The sequence below is a fragment of the Salmo trutta genome, chromosome 36, assembly GCF_901001165.1.
Source record: "Salmo trutta chromosome 36, fSalTru1.1, whole genome shotgun sequence".
In the NCBI taxonomy this organism is placed as follows: Eukaryota; Metazoa; Chordata; class Actinopteri; order Salmoniformes; family Salmonidae; genus Salmo; species Salmo trutta.
In genome coordinates this window covers 22,345,140-22,368,381 of record NC_042992.1, presented here as the reverse complement: position 1 = coordinate 22,368,381, position 23,242 = coordinate 22,345,140, and the positions used below count along the sequence as shown (strand labels likewise).

Below are 23,242 nucleotides of genomic sequence, written 5' to 3'. Positions count from 1 at the left end.
CTGAGATATCTACTGCAGCCCTCATCCTCCACATACAGCACCCGTTCTGCCAGTCACATTCTGTTAAAGGTCCCCAAAGCACACACATCCCTGGGTTGCTCCTCTTTTCAGTTCCCTGCAGCTAGCGATTGGAACGAGCTGCAACAAACACTCAAACGGGACAGTTTTATCTCAATCTCTTCGATCAATGACTCAATCATGGACACTTTTACTGACAGTTGTATCTGCTTTGTGGGATGTATTGTTGTCTCTAGCTTCTTGCCCTTCGTGCTGTTGTCTATGCCCAATAATGTTTGTACCATGTTTTGTGCTACTACCATGTTGTGTTGCTACCATGTGTTTCTACCTTGCTATGTCGTTGTCTTAGGTCTCTCTTTATGTAGTGTTGTGCTGTCTCTCTTGTCGTGATGTGTGTTTTGTCCTATATTTATATATTTTTTTGTTTTTAATCCCAGCCCCCGTCCCCGCAGGAGGCTTTTTGCCTTTTGGTAGTTTGTTTTGGTAATTTATAAAAAAAAGGTTAAATAAAATAAAAAAATCAAAATAAATCCATGATAAAGGATCCATCTCTTGACTGTCTCCTCCTCTTCTATCGCTCACATTAACAGACACTAAGTGGAAACTGGTCACAAGCTTCACCGACTTGAAAATAAAAATACTTTTAGGGGAAAAAAACTCTACAATACTCAAAGCAGATTAGTTACACAACATTACCAGATCGGTCTTGAAATCGAACACTTACGTAGTAGTTAGTAGTGAGTAGTTATACTACACACTATCATAGTATTTCAAGACTTGTGAGGAAAAGGCTTGTGAAATGTGTTGGAATGGAGCAGGTATGGCTGGTAAATCTATACGTTTCGAATACCATTGCAAAGACCTTGAACTCCCCTAAGCCATAACCTTCAGAGACCAGTCTAATATTAAACAACTGATCCAATTGTGGGATTTTTTTTCTGGTTCTCTATATTTATAAGTGCAGAGACAAATAACCACACACTGCTGAGCTCTGTTAAAACTACAAGATACACATCTCTATCGACCTGATCTGAATGCAAGTTATTTAAAGCCTAATATTATGATGCTGTACATTTATTAGAGCAGCACCTTAACTGGAATACTGAGTATGAATAGAGACAGTAATATGCATGTGTAGTGAAAACAAGTGTAAAAACCACACACAGACTGCGTGTTTGTGTGTGTGTGTGTGTGTGTGTGTGTGTGTGTGTGTGTGTGTGTGTGTGTGTGTGTGTGTGTGTGTGTGTGTGTGTGTGTGTGTGTGTGTGTGTGTGTGTGTACTTTGGCAGCATCTAAGACACACCCATCCCTTCTCAGCCTCCAACTTATAGCCCTGCACACTGCTGCTATTGACTCACTCCTCCCCATGACCAGATGGAGAACAGAGCAGCAGTCTGAGCTTCTCTCTCACCCTACGCTCCTCTCACCACACCTGGGATCCACATCCAGCCATCCCTCTTCTGCTACCAGACAACCAGAGGAACCATGGTGCTCTACCACAGGGAGTTTGACAAGGCAGGCAGGACAGCCGGTCTCCAGATATGGAGGATAGAGAAGATGGAGCTGGTCCCTGTGCCTGAGAACCTGCACGGGAACTTCTATGTTGGGGACGCATATGTGGTCCTCCACACTGTCAAACAGCGGGATAGCTGCTTCTACGACCTCCACTACTGGCTGGGTGAGTTTGTGTGTGTGTGTGTGTGTGTGTGTGTGTGTGTGTGTGTGTGTGTGTGTGTGTGTGTGTGTGTGTGTGTGTGTGTGTGTGTGTGTGTGTGTGTGTGTGTGTGTGTGTGTGTGTGTGTGTGTGTGTGCGTGTGCGTGTGTGCTTTAGTGCGTGTTTCCTCAGGCTGTTCAGCAGGATGTCACATGCTGGATGATTTGTTTACTGACGGAGGCTTATCAAACATTGAAGATGAATGTGAACATATTTAGGGAGTGCCTCATAGATGTTAAAGTTTTATACCTACAGGCTGAAATCAACGGCATCATTTTATCATAATATTCTCATTAACATTAATAAATACATTGGCAAAAGATAAAACAACTTAGCATCAAAGGGCATACGGTAATAACGTTGTTATTACACATTCACTTCGTCATAGGATGACATCTGAGTAGATGTATTCATATAGGAGAAGAACAGGTTGTACATACAAGAGAACAAGAGAGATGGTTTGGCTTGTATTGGAGAAGGAATGGTGACACCACAAATTCCAATATAGGATGCTGACGATGTTGAGAAAGATGGTTGAGAAATGGATACAATAATCACTATTATGTGGTTTTCAGTTAAATGTTTCAGTTAATATTCCGAGCCCATTCCAACTCTGAGTGGCACACATACATAATCCATGTCTCAATTGTCTCAAGGCTTAAAGATCCTCCCCTTCATCTACACTGATTGAAGTAGATTTAACAAGTGACATCAATAAGGGATCATAGCTTTCACCTGGATTCACCTGGTCAGTCCATGTCAAGGAAAGAAGAGGTGTTCCTAATGTTTTGTACACTCAGTGTATGTGTTGTATGTGTTATTGTCCCCCATAGTAGTGTCACTGTCATTTCACAACTGTGTGAGGTCTCGAGGTGCTGTTGTCTGTTACTGTAGACAGAAGAAAGTCAACCAATCTTGTCATCAGCTGAGCTGAAAACAAATGTTTTGCCTGAAGTAGGAAACAAAAGTGATTATCTGGTTAAAGGCCAGGCGAGTTGCAATAACCTGACACTTCCTGGACAATTCTCTGATTTTAAGATTCTGAGATAAGGACATTCCAGGCAGAGGTCGTAAACCATATCAGTCATTGTTGCACACATCATGGGACGGTGATGTTTTCTCTTCCTATCAGGACAATAGCCACTCTGGAAAACAATCAAGACTTTTCATGAACCTTTGAGTAACTACTCTGTTCAGCTGTCTCAGAGTACACACTACCTGAAAGTACTGTCAGATTAAGGTAGATTATTGTAGAAACATGGTGTTGTGGTGGAGCTATGGAACCATGCAAGTCAAGACTACTGATCTGTAACACTAGCTTCCTTCCTTGACACCTCTCTCTCTCTCTCTCTCTCTCTCTCTCTCTCTCTCTCTCTCTCTCTCCCCACTCACCAACTCCCATCTGAATACAAACATCAATAGCACCACTAAGATGTTAGGTTGTCCTTCCTCTCCTCCCGCATCCCCCCATCATCATCATCATGAATCATTAACCAGTAAAGACACTAATGGGCCTCCAATAGGTTTCCTTGCCGTTTTGCTTGCTGCTATGGGCTTCAATTTATTCCTCAGTTCTGCCATTCAGTTACCCATTAAATTAGAATGGCCAAATGCTATAGACTAATGTTTAAAACTTCTTAGGGCTAGGCCCCTTTTTTCTCCATTTCCGCCTGAATGACGTGCCCAAATTAAACTGCCTGTTGCTCAGGCTCTGAAGCCAGGATATGCATATAGTTGGTACCATTATAAAGAAAACACTTAGTAGTTTGTAGAAATGTTAAAATAATGTATGCGAATATAACACAACAGATATGGTAGGAGAAAATCCCCCCCCAAAAAAACATATTTTTTGGGGGGAGGTGACCATCCTCTTAGAATGGCAAGTATAAGGTCATATTGAAATTAGCTCCCTGGATGCAGTGTGTCAGCAGTCTATGTTCAAGGTTTCAGGCGTGTAACTTCAAAAACGAATAAGAAATATCAGTTTTAGTACAGGGACACAGTCGTGGAAATTCGTGTTTGCGAACGCCATGAAGACAGGACGCACCTGCTAAAATTTGTTTCCTATTGAACATACTTCTTTAGGGTATCTGAGGATTAAATATCAATTAATTTTGACTTGTTGAAACAAAGTTTAGGGGTAGATTTTCTGTTTCCTTTCTCTGCATGTTGAACGAGTGGATTACTCAAATCGATTTTGAAATAGTAAGCGAATATGTAATTGTTATTTGGGAATGTATGAAACCTGTGCTGGTGGAAAAATATTTTGATGTGGGGCGCCGTCCTCAAACAATTGCATAGCATGTTTCGCTGTAATAGCTACTGTAAATCGGACAACGCAGTTAGATTCACAAGAATTTAAGCTTTCAGCCATTATAAGACACATATGTACCTAAATGTTTAATATCCATAATTTTGATGATTATTTATTTGAATTGCGCACCCTCCAGCTTCACCGGAAGTTGTCCCGCTAGTGGGAGGCCTAGCTCTAATAAACTACTGTAGGTTAGTCACAGGATGCCAGATCCTGGGATTAAACCTCTGTAGTGGTGTTTATTTTGTATTTAACCTTTATTTAACTAGTCAGTTAAGAACAAATTCTTATTTACAATGACGGCCTACCAAATGGCAAAAGGCCTCCTGCAAGGACGGGGGCTGGGATTCAAAATAAAAATATAGGACAAAACACACATCACGACAAGAGAGACACCGCAACACTACATAAAGAGAGACATGACAACACATGCAACACATGACAACACATGGTACAGTAGCAACACCACATGACAACAACTTGGTAGCAACACAACATGGCAGCAGCACAACATGGTACAGTAGCAGCACAAAATTATTTATATTTCTACTTTGCACTTTCTTTCACTACAAATCTACCATTCCAGTGTTTTACTTGCTATATTGTATTTACTTTGCCAGCATGGCCTTTTTTGCCTTTACCTCCCTTATCTCACCTCATTTGCTCACATTGTATATAGACTTATGTTTCTACTGTATTATTGACTGTATGTTTGTTTTACTCCATGTGTAACTCTGTGTTGTTGTATGTGTCAAACTGCTTTGCTTTATCTTGGCCAGGTCGCAATTGTAAATGAGAACTTGTTCTCAACTTGCCTACCTGGTTAAATAAAGGTAAAATAAAATAAAATAAATATGGTACAAACATTATTGGGCACAGGCAACAGCACAAAGGCAAGAAGGTAGAGATAATAATACATCATGCGAAGCAGATACAACTGTCAGTAAGAGTGTCCATGATTGAGTCTTTGACTAAAGAAAGTGTTTGTTGCAGCTCGTTCTAGTCACTAGCTGCAGCGAACTGAAAAGAGGAGCGACCCAGGAATGTGTGCGCTTTGGGGACCTTTAACAGAATGTGACTGGCAGAACGGGTGCTGTATGTGGAGGATGAGGGCTGCAGTAGATATCTCAGATAGGAGGTATTGAGGCCTAAGAGGGTTTTATAAATAAGCATCAACCAGTGGGTTTTGCGACGGGTATACAGAGATGACCAGTTTACAGAGGAGTATGGAGTGCAGTGATGTGTCCTATAAGGAGCATTGGTGGCAAATCTGATGGACGAATGGTAAAGAACATCTAGCCGCTATAGAGCACCCTTACCTGCCGATCTATAAATTACATCTCCGTAATCTAGCATGGGTGGGATGGTCATCTGAGTCAGGGTTAGTTTGGCAGCTGGGGTGAAAGAGGAGTGATTATGATAAAGGAAACCAAGTCAAGATTTAACCTTAGCCTATAGCTTTGATATGTGCTGAGAGAAGGACAGTGTACCATCTAGCCATACTCCCAAGTACTTGTATGAGGTGACTACCTCAAGCTTTAAACCCTCAGATGTAATAATCACACCAGTGGGGCATTCTTCTTACCAAACCACATGACCTTTGTTTTGGAGGTGTTCAGAACAAGGTTATGGGCAGAGAAAGTTTTTTGGACACTGAGAAAGCTTTGTTGTAGACTGTTTAACACAAAATCCGGGGAGGGGCCAGCTGAGTATAAGACTGTATCATCTGCATATAAATGGATGAGGGAGCATCCTACTGCCTGAGCTATGTTGTTGTAATGTATGGGTGGTGTGCAGCCACCCATACATTTACAATGGCAACATGCAAAGCTGGTAGACTCTGTTTCAGAGTGAAAATGTATTAAAGTATTAAAATAAAGCATACTATGAGCATTAGAGTCATAACATCAACCAGGCAATTTGTGCTGAATGTGTGCTAAAGTTCCTCTGTCTAAACTTGAATACTCTCTCATTTTATACTAACATTTATCATATTGTATTGAAGTACTGTACCACTCATGCTCTCTCCTCAGGTAAGGAGTGCAGCCAGGATGAGAGCACGGCGGCGGCCATCTTTACTGTTCAGCTGGATGATTTCCTAGGAGGGAAGCCTGTCCAGTACCGAGAACTGCAGGGGTTCGAGTCCACTGCCTTCACACGATACTTCAAGGGAGGCATCACATACAAAGTACGGTATTGTCTTACTGATGCATTTTATTTCAGTTTATTCCACTAATATTAGATTTGTTCCTTTATCTGTGTTACTGCTATTTACTACTAGAATATATGGTGTTATATTGAACCAGAATGCACCCTTATTTTTTAGCAGTGAACATTCATTCCATTTGCCACATTTTACATTTCAGACCCTGGGCATCATATGCTGAAGGTGTGCTATTAAATAATCACTTGTTGCAACGTTTTGTTTGGCCCTGACCATGGGCAGCAACAGTGACTCATGGGGTGGAAAAGGAGCTTGGCGTAGAGGGAAAAGGAAAACAGTTATGTGTTCCACATGTTGTTTGTTTTCTTGGTCCTGAACATTTCTTGGTTTTCCGTAATATTGCCTAATCGCTAGAAGGAACAACTTGACACGCTACCCTTGTTCAACCTCATAGGGTACTTATAGGCCCTGACATTGCCTTTTATATGTTGTTTCAGGGATGTTTGTGTTGGGTACTATGTAACTGTGTACCTTGTTTTGTATGTGATGTATAATATGTATGTATATCTGCATCTTGAATTGCTTTTAAACTGAGCAAGACAAATTCCCTCTCGAGGGCAATAAAATATTATATTCTATCCTAATCTACTCTTTTCTTTTCTATTCTACTCTATTTTATTCAATTCTATTCTATCCTGTTCTATTCTAGGCCGGAGGCGTAGCCTCTGGGTTTCATCACGTGGTCACCAACGACCTGTCAGCTCTGAGACTATTCCACATCAAAGGTCGCCGTGTCGTCAGGGCAACCGAGGTCACCCTCAACTGGTCCAGCTTCAACAGAGGGGACTGCTTTATCGTGGACCTGGGAGCAGTATGTTTTGATTGATTGATCTACCAATTGACTGATTAAGTCATCGATGGATCGGTAGATTGTTCTTTGGCCTCCCTCTATGTGAGAGTTTACCATATAGATATAGAACATGTATCAATGATATAGTGTCTATGGTGGTAACACTGCCTCTGCCAAGAGGTCCAGACTTTCATGGCACATATGGTAGTGCCCTCAGTGGCCCTGTAACAACAGTTCATCTGTTTGACTGTCACATTCCTGAGAAACCTGACTCATTGTCTACACTTCACTCTGTAAACAAACTTCAAATTCTGCTGAAACACAAACATTATCCATTCGGCTTGAGTTCTTATTAAATCCAAAACATATGAAGGCCTATGGTATGTTGACTTAAGGTGGGTATCAAGATATACAAGGTATTCTAATGTTTTCCTAATTAAATTCCTGTTTGAATATTGCCAGAAATCCGGATGTATTGCCACACAACAGTGACCCACTGGTTTTGAACCGGGGTTGTCTGCTTGCCACAAGATTGTGTTAGTTAGCCCTCGAAGCTAAAGCCTTTATGCACCTGGAATTTCAAAAAGTGTGCAACAGCCCTCTTTTCAACTGAACCATATCTGTTACCTGTCTCTAGGTTATCTACCAGTGGTGCGGTTCAGAGTGCAACAAGTTTGAGCTCCTGAAGGCAGCACAGGTGGCTGCTGGTATCCGTGACAACGAGAGGAATGGCAGAGCAAAACTGGTTGTCGTGGAGGAAGGGAGAGAGCCGTCTAAGTTAACTGAGGTGACAGATGTTCATTCAACACAACATTTAACTTTCATTCCCTAGTCTAGTGTCTGCACTCTTGAATTGAAATTAGTTGCAAAACTGTATGACAGTTAAGTAATCTACTTTTGTGCGCCATCATTTCGCCATCTCCATTGTCAATGTTATCTTCGTGGTTTTTGTCTTTGAGTTTTTACCTGTCAACCCTAACAGGTACTCGGCAACAAGCCAAATCTACCAGAAGGTGATGACAATGACGATATGGTGGCAGATATCTCCAACAGGAAGATGGCCAAACTCTACATGGTATGGTCACACTCTTACACACACACACACACACACACACACACACACACACACACACACACACACACACACACACACACACACACACACACACGTGCGCGCACACACACATGTGCGCGCGTACACACGCGCGCACACGCACACACACACACACACACACATTCAATCTCATCTCGTTGTTGTTCCTTCCAGGTATCTGATGCATCCGGAGCGATGCAGGTGACCCTGGTCTCAGAGGAGAACCCGTTCTCTCAGAGCCATCTGCTGTCTGACGAGTGCTTCATCCTGGACCACGGGAAGAGCAGGATGATCTTCATCTGGAAAGGTACGTATTTAAACTGCTGAACATCTTTATCTTGACAAATCATCTAAATTCATCCCTCATCCTTTTATACCTCCCACCTTTTTTGTACCTCTGCTTCTGCATGAATCATCCAACATCACCCATAAAGGCCGTAACGCCAACCCCAGCGAGAGGAAGGCTGCCATGAAGACTGCTGAGGGCTTCATCAAGCAGATGGGCTACCCACCTAACACACAGGTTCATGCTCGTTATCATCCATCTAGCATCAGTCATAATTGCTATGTTTGGATCATTTGGTTGAATCAACTCGTGACTCAAATATCATGTCAGTTCACGTCCTGCTAAACTGATCGGGACTGAAGGGGAGTTGATCCCCAACCCTGACGTTCATAGGAACAACTCTTTATCTCCAGATCCAGGTACTTCCAGAGGGTGGGGAGACTCCCATCTTCAAGCAGTTCTTCCAGGGGTGGAGGGATAAGAACCAGAGCGAAGGGTTCGGGAAGGTCTTTGTGACCGAGAGGATCGCTAAGATACATCAGGTGGAGTTCGATGCCTCCAAGCTCCATGAGTCCCAGAGCATGGCAGCCCAGCATAACATGGTGGACGACGGCACAGGGGACACACAGGTACAGGACCAAGTGTTACCACCAGAAGACATGGTTAGCCCACTGAGCTAAAGTCTAAGCAATAGATTGGGACACTAACACAGGCCTTCAGGTATCAGGCAAGCTTCCTCATTACGCAAGTGTTACAAGGAGTGAATAAGCATATATGCTAATACATGCTAATGTACAAATGAGTCAGGTGTTTTATTCCACTGACAATCCCAATCACATAGATTGTTAACAAATGATAGTGGAATAGCCAGCCAGATGCATGTTTCATGTTCCAGATCTTCAGAGTGGAGAGCAGTGGACGAGTCCCAGTTGACCCAAAGACGTATGGCCAGTTCTATGGAGGAGACTGTTACATCATCCTCTATACATATAAGAGAGGACAGATCATCTACACCTGGTCAGTCTGGTAGACCTGTACTCATATTTTCAATTAGATTGATTGGTTGGTTGATTGGTTGGATGGGTGGGTGGATGGATGGATTGATCCCTATACTTCCTGTGGCAGGCAGGGGGCTAGCAGCACTCTAGATGAGCTCACAGCTTCAGCCTTCCTAACTGTGGAGCTGGATCGCTCTCTGGGGGGGAACGCAGTTCAGGTAGGACTAACCCAAATGAAGATGAGGATCTCTTATTGTCCAATGTCCATGAATGTCCAATGGAAATGTGTGTTCTGCTTTATCCCAACCCCTCTGAAAGACACCCACACACACACTGAGGCTGAAGAGGTTGGAGTAGATCGCCTCGGTGGAAATGTGTAATAACTGTATAAAGTTTGTAAATCCATTTTTTTTTATATATCACAGTAGTAAAGTGTGATACTAGAGGATGTTATTCTCTCCAGTCTACTGTGTATAAAATCCCCTCATTTGACTGCCGTATCAGGGTTTACTTTCCATGCCTTCGGGGCAGGACGGAATCTTTTCTCTGTATGTGAAACTAGCATCCCTTAATCTGATTCAATGATTTATGACCAACAGGTAGCACAGGGTGCTGCTTGTAGAGAGACACTGGGAGATTCTCAATTGGTTTTACTAACTCCCCCGTCCCCTCCATTTTTTGAAAAAGTTGAAAGGTAATCAGGAGGAGGGGAGGAAAGGAAACGTGGAAACAAATTCACTTGTATGAAATGAGAATCTCCTTCTCCACTCGTGCATCATCAAGCAAATTGAGAGAGTAGGACGGTAAGGTTCTATCTGCAAAAATATGATTCTGAGATGATTGGTTTTAAAGTTCCAACCACTCATTGGTTTGAATGGTTTCAGCAATTTCTATCTTGTATTATTTTAAACTTAATAACATGAATTGGGGAATTTACAGTGCTACTGTTGAAGTCAGAAGTTTACATAAACCTTAGCCAAATACATTTAAACTCAGTTATTCACAATTCCTGACATTTAATCTGAGTAAAGATTCCATCTTAGGTCAGTTAAGATCACCACTTTATTTTAAGAATGTGAAATGCCAGAATAATAGTAGAGAGAATGATTTATTTCAGCTTTTATATCTTTCATCACATTCCCAGTGGGTCGGAAGTTTACGTACACTCAATTAGTATTTAGTAGCATTGCCTTTAAATTGTTTAACTTGGGTCAAATGTTTCGGGTAGCCTTCCACAATAAGTTGGGTGAATGTTCTATAGGATTGAGGTCAAGGCTTTGTGATGGCAACTCCAATACCTTGACTTTGTTGTCCTTAAGCCATTTTGACACAACTTTGCTTGCAAGTATGCTTGGTGTCATTGTCCATTTGGAAGACCCATTTGCAACCAAGCTTTAACTTCCTGACTGATGTCTTGAGATGTTGCTTCAATATATCCACATAATTTTCCTCCCTCATGACGCCACCTATTTTGTGAAGTGCCTCCTGCAGTCCCTCCTGCAGCAAAGCCCCCCCACAACATGATGCTGCCACCCCCGTGCTTCACGGTTGGGATGGTGTTCTTCAGCTTTTTCCTCCAAACATAACGATGGTCATTATGGCCAAACAGTTCTAATTCAATTTCATCAGACCAGAGGACATTTCTCCAAAAAGTACGATCTTTGTCCCCATGTGCAGTTGCAAACTGTAGTCTGGCTTTTTTTATGGCGGTTTTGGAGCAGTGGCTTCTTCCTTGCTGAGCGGCCTTTCAGGTTATGTCGATATAGGACTCGTTTTACTGTGTATATATATACTTTTGTACCTGTTTCCTCCAGCATCTTCACAAGGTCGTTTGCTGTTGTTCTGGGATTGATTTGCACTTTTCACACCAAAGTACGTTTACCTCCAGGAGACAGAACACGTCTCCTTCCTGAGCGGTATGACAGCTGCGTGGTCCCATGGTGTTTATACTTGTGTACTATTGTTTGTACAGATGAACGTGGTACCTTCAGGCATTTGGAAATTGCTCCCAAGGATAAACCAGACTTGCAGAGGTCTACAATTTTTTTTCTGAGGTCTTGGCTGATATCTTTAGATTTTCCCATGATGTCAAGCAAAGAGGCACTGAGCTTGAAGGTAGGCCTTGAAATACATCCACAGGTACACCTCCAATCAGAAGCTTCTAGAGTCATGACATCATATTCTGTAATTTTCCAAGCTGTTTAAAGGCACAGGCAACTTAGTGTATGTAAACTTCTGACCCACTGGAATTGTGATACAGTGAATTATAGGTGAAATAATCTGTCTGTAAACAATTGTCGGAAAAATGACTTGTGTCATGCACAAAGTAGATTTGCCCAAACTATAGTTTGTTAACAAGAAATGTGTGGAGTGGTTGACTCCACTGTATATTCTGTAGGTAGAGAACATTGAACAGAACAAGGCTATGTCAATAGCTGAATTTGGACAAAAATGCAGATGGAACCTTTTAGTCCCAAACTCTCAAAATTATGTTTACAGGGGAGGATTCCCAAAATAAATGTGTAAAGTGATAAAAGAAATGAAGCTAGTTGTGGCAGACATTTTATAGATAAACATTAAGTAGAGTATTGTTTTTAAATGTGTCCATGCTTTTCTCCTTCAAGAAAACAACAGCTGATTCAAAGGGGTGTGGCATATTGTAAATCACTGTGCTAGACGCCGCGAGGATGCTGTTTTGCAAAGTAGGTAATTGAGGAGTGGAGCAGACGCCTTCGTTTGCCTACTAACGAATTGACAATCCCCTCAACCGCTTATCGGTTTCTGGGTCACGGAGGAGAGAGGACGGAGGAGTCCAGGAGAGGACGGTCTTTTTGGCCAAATGAGAATCTCCCACTGTATATGTGTTATAGTGCCCCCTAATGACTGTCTATACAGCATAGGTCTCTACCTGGCCCTCCAGCCATGGCTTCACTAGCCATGGCTTCACTAGCCATGGCTTCACTAGCCATGGCTTCACTATATGGCTTCTCTAGCCATGGCTTCACTAGCCATGGCTTCACTAGCCATGGCTTCACTAGCCATGGCTTCACTAGCCATGGCTTCACTAGCCATGACCTCCTGTACCAAATTGAATATGTGTTAATAATCCATTTTGGTTTCCTAGGTGAGAGTGTGCCAAGGAAAAGAGCCTGCCCATCTCCTGAGTCTATTCAAAGACAAGCCCCTCATTGTGTACAAGAGGGGTACCTCACGCATCGGAGGCCAGGCATCTACGGCCCCCACACGCCTGTTCCAGGTCCGACGTAACCTGGGCACCATCACACGCATCGCAGAGGTTAGAATGTTCTCCCACACAGACACACACCTATGGTTGTTTCATTGGCAGTGATGGAAGGTAAACACACATAAATGCAGTTTACACACATTTTTCTGAAAAGGGTTTATGCACCGATCATGCTAAATTACAGTTCTTTGCATTGGCATTTATGATGCTCATTTGTCGTTTCCTGTCATCTAGATGGAGGTCAGCGTTTCCTCAGCTTTTATTCTCACCACTAGATCCCAGTTGCCTTGTCTGTTGTGTGTTGTGGTAGGTGGAGGCGGAGGCTGGCAGCCTGAACTCTAACGATGCCTACCTGCTGAAGATGCCCGCGGGGCAGAGCTACCTGTGGGTGGGTAAGGGCGCCATCGAGGACGAGGAGCGGGGAGCCCAGTACCTGAGTCAGGTCCTGAAGTGTCAGACACAACGCATCGTAGAGGGACAGGAACCAGGTGAGAATACAGATTCCTTGGCCTGGGTCCATATTCAGAAAGCGTCTCAGGGGATGAGTACTAATCCAGTACCAGTTTTCCTTTTAACTCATAATAAGTAAGAGTATACGGACATGGTCCTGCTATTGGATCAGAACTGCTGCTCTGAGAGCCTTTATGAATATGGGCCCTGATATGGCACCATGATAATGATGTGTGATGTAGTACTCAGGAGAGTCACCAGGGGGTACACTGAGACAAGGAAAGTTTTGAGGCAGATTGAGGATTTTAGTCCTAAAATGTATATCACAAGTTCAAGATGCACAGAAACTCAAGCAGATGTGTTATGTTTGGTTGTAGCGGATCTCTGGGCAGCGTTAGGGGGGAAGAAGGAGTACCAGACATCAGAGAGACTGGAGAGTAGCAGCACTCAACAACCTCGCCTGTTCGCCTGCTCCAACAAGACTGGCAGGTTCTTAGTGAGTACCACACACACATGCTCACCCACCATGCTCACCCACACACACGCTCACACACAAACACACAAACACACACACACACAAATAGATTGATTATAAATGCTGTCTACAGATTGAGGAGGTTCCAGGAGAGTTCAGTCAGGAGGACCTGGCAGAGGATGACGTGATGCTGTTGGACGTCTGGGATCAGGTATTGAGCTTGTTACCCTTCCCCAAATTAAAATGTTCAGCCCATTTTTACCTCTATGGAGGTTGAATTATATTGATGTTAATATTTTGTGATAGGTGTTTATCTGGATTGGCAAAGATGCAAATGAAGTTGAGAAAACTGAATCTGTAAAATCTGGTGAGTTTTGATGTTTCTCTTATGTGTGTGTAGGGTGGCTCATTTTTCATATAGTAAGTTTAATGTGACTCCGGGATGCTGGCCTTCTAGTCAGAGTTGCAAAGAAAAAGCCATATCTCAGACTGGCAAATAAAAAGAAAAGATTAAGATGGGCAAAAGAACACAGACACTGACCAGAGGAACTCTGCCTAGAAGGCCAACATCCCGGAGTCACCTCTTCACTGCTGATGTTGAGACTGGTGTTTTGCGGGTACTATTTAATAAAGCTGCCAGTTGAGGACTTGTGAGGCATCTGTTTCTCAAGCTAGGCGCTCTAATGTAATTGTCCTCTTGCTCAGTTGTGCACCGGGGCCTCCCACTTCTCTCTATTCTGGTTAGAGCGAGTTTGTGCTGTTCTGTGAAGGGAGTAGTACAAGCGTTGTATGAGATCTTCAGTTTCTTGGCAATTTCTCACATGGAATAGCCTTCATTTCTCAGAACAAGAATAGACTGACGAGTTTTAGAAGAAAGTGCTTTGTTTCTGGTCATTTTGAGCCTGCAATCGAACCCACAAATGCTGATACTCCAGATACTCAACTAGTCTAAAGAAGGCCAGTTTTATTGCTTCTTTAATCAGAACAACAGTTTTCAGCTGTGCTAACATAATTGCAAAAGGGTTTTCTAATGATAAATTAGCCTTTTAAAATGATAAACTTGGATTAGCTAACACAACGTGTCATTGGAACACAGGAGTGATGTTGCTGATAATGGGCCTCTGTTTGCCTATGTAGATATTCCATTAAAAATCAGCCGTTTCCAGCTACAATAGTCATTTACAACATTAACAATGTCTACACTGTATTTCTGATACATTTGATGTTATTTTATTGGACAGAAAATGTGTTTTTCTTTCAAAAGCAAGGATATTTCTAAGTGACCCCATACTTTTGAACGGTAGTGCATATATACTAAGTATTTCCCATTTAATATACACTGAGTGTACAAAACATTAGGATCACCTGCTCTTTCCATGACAAAGACTGATCAGGTGAATCCAGGTGAAAGCTGTGATCCCTTATTGATATCACTTGTTAAATCCACTTCAATCAGTGTAGATGAGCATTGAGACATGGATTGTGTATATGTGCCATTCAGAGCGGCAAGACATAATATTTAAGTGCCTTTGAACGTAATATAGTAGTAGGCGACAGGCACATTGGTTTGTGTCGAGAACTGCAGCGCTGCTGGGTTTTTCATGCTCAACAGTTTCCTGTGTGTATCAAGAATGGTCCACCACCCAAAGGACATCCAGCCAACTTGACACAACTGTGGGAAGCATTGAAGTCAACAAGGGTCAGCATCCCTGTGGAACGCTTTTGACTCCTTGTACAGTCCATGCCCCTATGAATTGAGGCTGTTCTGAGGGCAAAAGGGGGGGCAACTCAATATTAGGAAGGTGTTCCTGTCTGTTTTGTACACTCAGAAAAGAGTGTGTTCCCACCTCAAATACACTATGGTTTATCACATTGATTGGTTTATCCCAGTGTCTATGTGCTCCCTTCCTTACAGCCAAGACATACATAGAGACGGATCCGGGGGTTCGGGATAAGAGGACCTCCATAGTGATGGTGAAGCAGGGTCATGAACCCCCCACCTTCACAGGGTGGTTCCTGGGGTGGGACACGGCACGCTGGGACTCACACACCGTGGCCAGGACCATGAAGACACTGCAGATTTAGCATAAATGAATCCCAACAGTTATAACACTGTAATAAAAGTTTAGACATTTATAACATTCACTCTGTATTCAGCCAAGGGTTTACAAATACTAGTGTGAAATGAGGGTTAACTAGACATTCATGGACTAGTGTTGGGCTAAGAAAGTGCAAAGTGAAAAGCCCTTTACTTTTATTTGTATTTTTTTGCTTTACTTTTAGGCCTGCTATGTGTCTTTTATTTTGTATTTTTTTACATTTGAGTTATTTAGCAGATGCTCTTATCCAGAGCAGCATACAGTAGTGAGTACATACATTTTTTTTTTCTTACTGGTCCCCCGTGGGAATCGAACCCACAACCGTGGCGTTGCAAGCACCATGCTCTACCAACTGAGCCATACAGGACATCATCTGATGTGCACTGCTTGGACATCTTTGTTGTTTAGTTTATTGTTTAGTTTTTTTCTCATTACAAAGATGAAAAACGAAAATATATTATATATTATGTTAATTTGAACACAGATCTTTACATTTGGACTTCTATAAATGTCTGGATGCGTAAAGTCTGCTGAGAGTTTTTCTTTTAATTTCACATTTCCGAAGTTGTTCTCAAGTCTAGCCTAGCCTCGTGAGCTTACGTGAAGGATTTGACAATCAGTCTGGTAATTACGAGGCTTAAAGTCTAGCCCAGGGGTTCCCAACATTTTTTGGGCCCACAACACCATTTTGATATCTGAAAATTCTTGTGACCCCAACCGTGTGAAAAAAATTATGTAATGAACAGCCAATGTTAACTTTTCTTATTTGGCTCTGTGGCAGACAATTGAAAAACATTCTAACAGTATTTCTGATTGTCTTCTCAACTCACCATAACATACTTTTAATGGGAGGCTATGACAGTCAATTGCAAATTAGTCTGACATTTAATGTCTCTAACCTCACCACCACTAATGAGATGGGTGTGCTTGATGAATGTCGCGTCGGAGCTTCTCATAGTCAAGGGGCTTGGTCAACAGTGGTCAAGCTCAGACAGTGCTCATCCCTGCTGTCACATCCAACATGGATCGATATTTGGTTTTAAAGCAGATGGTTTGCAGATGGTTAAAGCAGATGGTTTGCTTTTGAAAGACTCTAAATCAATCAATCAAATGTATTTATAAAGCCCTTCTTACATCAGTTGATGTCACAAAGTGCTGTACAGAAACCCAGCCTAAAACCAATGCAATGCAGGTGTAGACGCACGGTGGCTAGGAAAAACTCCCTAGAAAGGAGTTTCTCCGGTTCGTTGCTCTAAAGAGTTGTTTCCTCTGAATTCACTGATTTGGTCACTCATCTTTAGAAGTTTTTTTCTATTTCCCCTGCATGCTTGCGTTCAGTTTACCAAAATGTCTCTTACATAGGCAAGGAGACACATTAAATCCATTGTGAATGACAACAGTTCCTCTCTCAATGTGAAAAACCCCCTTGATAACCACCAAGCCTCTGTGTGAAATAAAACATTGTCATGCTCTGATCCCATATCTCCACATAGTTTTGTGAACAGGCGTGATCACAATGGATGTGGTTTGATGTAGTTTCCAATCGAAGTTACCTGCTGCAGTGCCTTCGGAAAGTATTCAGACCCCTTGACTTTTTCCACGTTGTGTTATGTTTCAGCCTTATTCTAAAATTGACTCAATAAAACAATTTCCTCAGCAATCTACACACAATACCCCATAATGACATAAGTGAAAACTGGTTTTTAGAAATGTTTGGAAATGTATGAAAAACAGAAAACAGAAAAACCATATTTACCTGAGTATTCAGACGTTATGCTATGAACCTCTAAATTGAGCTCAGGTGCATCCTGTTTCCATTGATCATCCTTGAGATGTTTCTAAAACTGGATTGGAGTCCACTTGTGGTAAATTAAATTGATTGGGCATTATTTGAACTCTTTGGCCTGAATGCCAAGCATCATGTCTGGAGGAAACCTGTCACCATCCCTACGGTGAAGCATGGTGGTGGCAGCATCATGCTGTGGGGATGATTTTCAGCAGCAGGGACTGGGAGACTAGTCAGGGTTGAGGCAAAGATGAACGGAGCAAAGTACAGAGAGATCCTTGATGAAAACCTGCTCCAGAGTGCTCTGGACCTCAGACTGGGGCAAAGGTTCACCTTCCAACAGGACAACAACCCTAAGCACAAAGCCAAGACAACGCAAGAGTGGCTTTGGGACAAGTCTCTGAATGTCCTTGAGTGGGCCAACCAGAGCCCGGACTTGAACCTGATCGAACATCTCTGAAGAGACCTGGAAATAGCTGTGCAGTGACGCTCCCCATCCAACTTGACAGCGCTTGTTAGGATCTGCAGAGAAGAACGGGAGAAACTCCCCAAATACAGGTGTGCCAAGCTTGTAGCGTCATACCCAAAAAGACCCAAGGCTGTAGTCGCTGCCAAAGGTGCTTCAACAAAGTAATGTGTAAAGGGTCTGAATACTTATGTAAATATGATATTATAGTTTATTTATTTTAATATGCAAGAATTAAAAAAAACAGTTTTTGCTTTGACATTATGGTGTAACTTATTTTTTAAAAAATTGTAAAAAATGCATGAAATGAAATGTATGCATTCCCTACTGTAAGTCGCTCTGGATAAGAGCGTCTGCTAAATGACTAAAATGAAATGTAAAAATGTATTGTGTGTAGATTGATGAGGGAAAAAACTATGTAATCAATTTTAGAATAAGGCTGTAACGTAACAAAATGTGGAAAAAGTGAAGGGGTCTCATTACTTTCCGAATGCACTGTAAGCTGGGGAGTTTCCTCTTGATTGCTATCAATTGCATAAATTCTTCGTTTAACAGTGTTATCTGACTTTGGCGATTGTTTTCACCATGTCAATTGCAGGAGGTAATATCATAGCGTAGCAGGCCTAGACATTCACTATGGGAATGGCTAAGTGCAGTGGTCAAATGCGGCCGTTTTCCATGATCTGTGGGTGCACTCTAGTTGAATTTTATCATTTAGATTTTAATCATTCTAATTAAGATTTTTAAGGTTAACCGCATTACAATGATTTTGAGATACAAGGATGATATTATAATATATGGGGGGTTTTTCTCCTGATTTTTAAAAATTTCCTATGACCCCATTTTCATATCAGGCGACCCCTAGTGTGGATAGCCTGTCAAATTAACTCGTAATTCATATCTGACAATATTCTAGAACTTGAAAACGTCCCTTTTGATCACTTTACGATATTGAAAGAGGGACATGGGCTTTCCAATGGGGGATATCAGTTTCACTAGTAAATTGAGTGTACCATCCTACTGGGCACATACGTCAATTCAACTTCTATTCCACGTTGGTTCAATGTCAAATTACGTGGAAACAATGTTGATTCAACCAGTGTGTGACCTGTGGGATTTCACTGCATTCTCATTTCAAATGTACATTTCCCGCCATTCCGATGTCTGGCGTCTGAGGAGCCTAATTTCAGATAGAACTATTGAAACCACGAAGAGATCAGACCAGATCTGAGACCACCAAAACCACAGTAAATGTGTTATTGATGGTCCTCGCCTCCTTCATTAAAGGAAATGACCCTGCTCTATGATCTTGCATGACTGCTTTTGTCGCACATTGCACAGATATTCGGATCTAATTATAAAATACTTTTTAAAAATCGTCATACATTGGCCCTATCTTTATTTAAAAATATACAACTAAGCAGGACACATCTTTAAAAAATATATATCTACATCTTCATATTCGTAACGTTTGCTGCAATCATAGAAAGTTGAAAGTGAAAAATGAGCAAAATCTATCACCAGCCACATGTGTAGCCTATAGATGAGTTCCAGATAAGAGACAGACACGGCTCTCCACCAATCGGACAAGGAGAAAACGTTCCGCCAATCGGACAAGGAGAAAACGGAGCGCGCTGGGACGTCAACCAACCAGAGCTCGCGCTAGAAACATTCTGGGTTGAACCCGGGGTGCGGGAATGGAATAGAGAGGGAGTCAGTCTACTTCTATCTTTCAGTAGTCGTGTGGTCGTGATAGTGAGCAAGAGAGAGGAAGGACATCATACAGGAAACCCTGCAACGATTTCATGTTTTGGAAAGTCCATATGCCTACATCACAAAGGTAGGTGTGCAGTCTACAAATGATATACATTTTTCCATGCATAGAGATTATGCACAGTACAATATGTGGAATAAATTAGCCTATACCCAGCCCATCGTCGGGCAGTTTTTCATGACAGCTTGTATTGGTGTCTACCTAGACTGCCTGTTATTGAGTGCAAGATGATTGAGTAGCATACTAGCAATAGCCTACTAATATATCACAGCATTCGGTTCATAGTTTTTTTTCATAGCACTTGTTGGCATAACACCTGTCTGCTTGTCAAGCCATTTGTTTTACCATTAGTGGTAGAAGGCTGATGTTGCCGTGTAACAGCTTCTTGATGGCCAGCAAATCAGTCCTGTGTAGCCAAGATAATTCTCTCAATTTAGGATTTGGCAGAATAATGCCATTCCACGCTCTTGTCCTAACAGCAATGATCATCAACCCGAAGACAGTTAAAATAGAATTTTGGTTGGGAGCGCGCTGGCGTACTTGTCAGTCAATGTCGATAGCCTACTGCCTATGAATGAGAATTAGTGTATGAAATCCACCGAGCTCCGAGCGCTAATCAATACGCTACATGTGCAAATAGTCTCCTCTCATTCTTCTCCTATGTCCCGAAATATTAAAGCTGTAAAGGCGTAAGAGAGAGTGAGTATATTCACTTACAACGAGAAAGAGAATAAAGAGACTGTGTAGGCCTTGGCTATATTCACTTACAGTTTAAAGCCCCTCCAATTATAAAGCAGTAGACTGCTGTTCTTGTTGGTTGTTGAGTGCTTTTCACAGCTGCTTACATTGTATCCTCTCTCCTTTCTTTCCAGGTGAATGCTGCAGCACAGCCCCCTCTGAAGGGAATGAGAAGCCTTGTGATTATTTGTTGACGCAGCACCAGCACGACACTCCCGTCTCCCTCAAGACGTGAATAACAAGATGGGGAATGGGTTATCAGACCAGATCTTCCCCAGCCTTCCTTCCTTCCAGGCCCTCCATATTGTCATCCTGGGTCTGGACTGCGCTGGGAAGACCACTGTCCTCTACCGCCTTCGCTTCAATGAGTTTGTGAACACGGTCCCCACTAAGGGATTCAACACGGAGAAGATCAAAGTATCCCTGAGCGCGGGCGGAAAGTCCTGGCGGAAAGCGGCGTTCCACTTCTGGGACGTGGGCGGTCAGGAGAAGCTCCGCCCCCTGTGGCGCTCGTACACGCGGTGTGCTGACGGCATTGTGTTCGTGGTGGATTCCGTCGACACCGAGCGCCTAGAGGAAGCCAAGACAGAGCTCCATAAGATCACGAGGTTAGCGGAGAACCAGGGGGTGCCTGTTCTAGTGGTGGCCAACAAGCAGGACCTGAGGAACTCTCTGCCGCTTCACGAGATGGAGCGCTCTCTGGCGCTAGGGGAGCTGGGTAACGGAACGCCCTGGCACCTGCAGCCCGCCTGCGCTATCATAGGGGAGGGGCTACAGGAAGGTCTGGAGAAGCTCCACGCCATGATCAACAAACGGAAGAAGACACAGAAAGCTCAACAGAAGAAGAGATGATCTGAATAGTCGCGCGCACACAACCGCCATCTTGTTGGAGCTACACAAGGACTTAAGCTAACAATGGTGGTGAATGGGGACTCACCTGTTGTGGTGTTAATCATGAGCAGGGCACGTGGTGTTGACTGTAGCATGATGTACTACAGTACCCATAATGCTCAGTGTCTCGTGGAGCTCTCAGTGATGGCTCAGCTGCTTGCCTGCCTGTCTGTTGGCTGAGTTGTATTAGTCATATGGAATGGGACTAAGTCTGTTCACGGCTGTTGTCACTCTGTCCTGACTGGAATTGATGGAATAGATTTTCATGGACTTTGGATGGCAACTATCCTGGCAGGCACAGCATCACAGGACAGTGGACACTAATGTATGTTTAAAGGAAGTGTTATTCTATACCATGAGGCACACAGGGGTTCTCAGAGACAAAACAATCAAAACACTGTTGAAGTGTCAGAAGTCAAATATATACACTTGATTGTGTTCTGTCTATACTCTCAAGTGTTAAATGTATGTAGCCCACTTTTCAATCAGTTTGAAGCATGAAAACACATTGAAATGATCGGTTTACCAAAGCCTTTTTTGACAATGAGATTACATGTGGAAAACAAAGGACAATCAAGTTGCAGTCAGTCACTTGTTAGTGTGACCTCAAAGTTAGTGTTACAATCAGTCAGTATTCTGTCTCCATGTTGCTCAATGGAAGTTGAGAGGGTCTAGATAGACGGGTTTAGCATAAGCTTGATGATTCACTGAGAAGAGAATACAGAGATGGATGTTTTTAAATGATATGTAACAACCTTATTGTTTCATCAGTGATAAATGATCAGAATCTATAGCAGTTGGGCTATTTTAATGTCACTATAATTTGTGTTAGGTTGGAGGTAGGGGTAAAAACAGCTGTCAGGCAGGGTGGTTGTCTTGTGTAATTCTGTTGATTTGACATGCTGTTGGCTCAGCATACCCTGAATATTCCTTCCTGGCTTGGCTAGCTGTCTGATCTGGACCCTGTACTCCAAGTGTCAGGCTTCTGTCAGATCCAGTCCTAGTACCTGCCTAAGACTTTGGGTGCAAGGACCGAAGTAGAATGAGTGTATCTGGAACACACCCAAAGTTTTAGGTAGATGGCGAAGTAGGGCTGGATCTGTAGATTTAGCCCTTCTTCACCATCTACCTAAAGCTTTGGGAGTGTTCCAGATACTCATTCTACTTAGATCCTTTCAGTTTATAGGATTGTTATATCATGTTGATGTGGTTCCTAAAACATTAAATAGTTCCGCAGATGTAAAGATCTGATCAGATCTCAGACTTGTGCAGAGTTTGTGTACCTGGAACGCACCCATGGACTTCCATGTTGATAGACAGTCAAATAAAGGCACTTTATTGGTCTGTTTTCTGACCTTAGAACTTGCATCAGATTTTTGTATGAGGTTTATTATGATACTTAAAGAAGTGAAATGTTGATATTGCTTCGAAGGAAGCGTTAAAAAAAAAATTGTTATGCTGTTATCACATTGGAATGTCAGTTGTCCCCCTGTTTACTCTGTCTGTGTGTGAGGGGAAGGGGTGCTCATATTTATGTATTTGTTTGTATAAATGTGTTCACCTTGAATAAAGCAACAATTAAACACTAACATGATATTGAACTTTTTTTTTTTTTTTTCTCATCAAAAGTGGTAAATTAATTTCCTAGATGGCATTAGACATTGGGTAACAGGTTTGTGAATACTATTTTCAGAGGAAGAATATTTAAGTTGCGCTTCTGTCCTAGTTTATCAGCAGTTATATGGCATTTACACTGCATCAGATGTTGGGGGCAAATAAAATGTAGACTCACTGATATTTCCTCATGCAATAGGTTCCTGCCCTCATGTTCAGTGTAGAAACAGAATAACAAACTAGAGCGGCTGCACTGCACTGCAATCAG

General features: G+C 42.4%; 2 protein-coding genes across 2 annotated transcripts; both read left to right on the top strand.

Annotated features, from left to right (window-relative positions):
* Nucleotides 1-1,386: 1,386 nt before the first annotated feature.
* Nucleotides 1,387-17,180, top strand: LOC115175659 (adseverin-like). Its single transcript, XM_029735070.1, has 16 exons — nt 1,387-1,696; nt 6,080-6,234; nt 6,920-7,081; nt 7,698-7,847; nt 8,043-8,135; nt 8,328-8,460; nt 8,588-8,676; nt 8,853-9,068; nt 9,335-9,456; nt 9,565-9,655; nt 12,562-12,732; nt 12,992-13,169; nt 13,509-13,627; nt 13,740-13,817; nt 13,913-13,973; nt 15,522-17,180. The coding sequence occupies exons 1-16, from the start codon at nt 1,504-1,506 to the stop codon at nt 15,689-15,691; spliced, it is 2,181 nt and encodes a 726-aa protein (XP_029590930.1). The 5' UTR covers nt 1,387-1,503; the 3' UTR covers nt 15,692-17,180.
* A 2,488-nt stretch (nt 17,181-19,668) lies between these two features.
* LOC115175658 (ADP-ribosylation factor-like protein 4A) lies at nt 19,669-22,949 on the top strand. The gene is made up of 2 exons (XM_029735069.1): nt 19,669-19,797; nt 20,604-22,949. The coding sequence occupies exon 2, from the start codon at nt 20,713-20,715 to the stop codon at nt 21,319-21,321; it is 609 nt and encodes a 202-aa protein (XP_029590929.1). The 5' UTR covers nt 19,669-19,797; nt 20,604-20,712; the 3' UTR covers nt 21,322-22,949.
* Nucleotides 22,950-23,242: the final 293 nt, after the last annotated feature.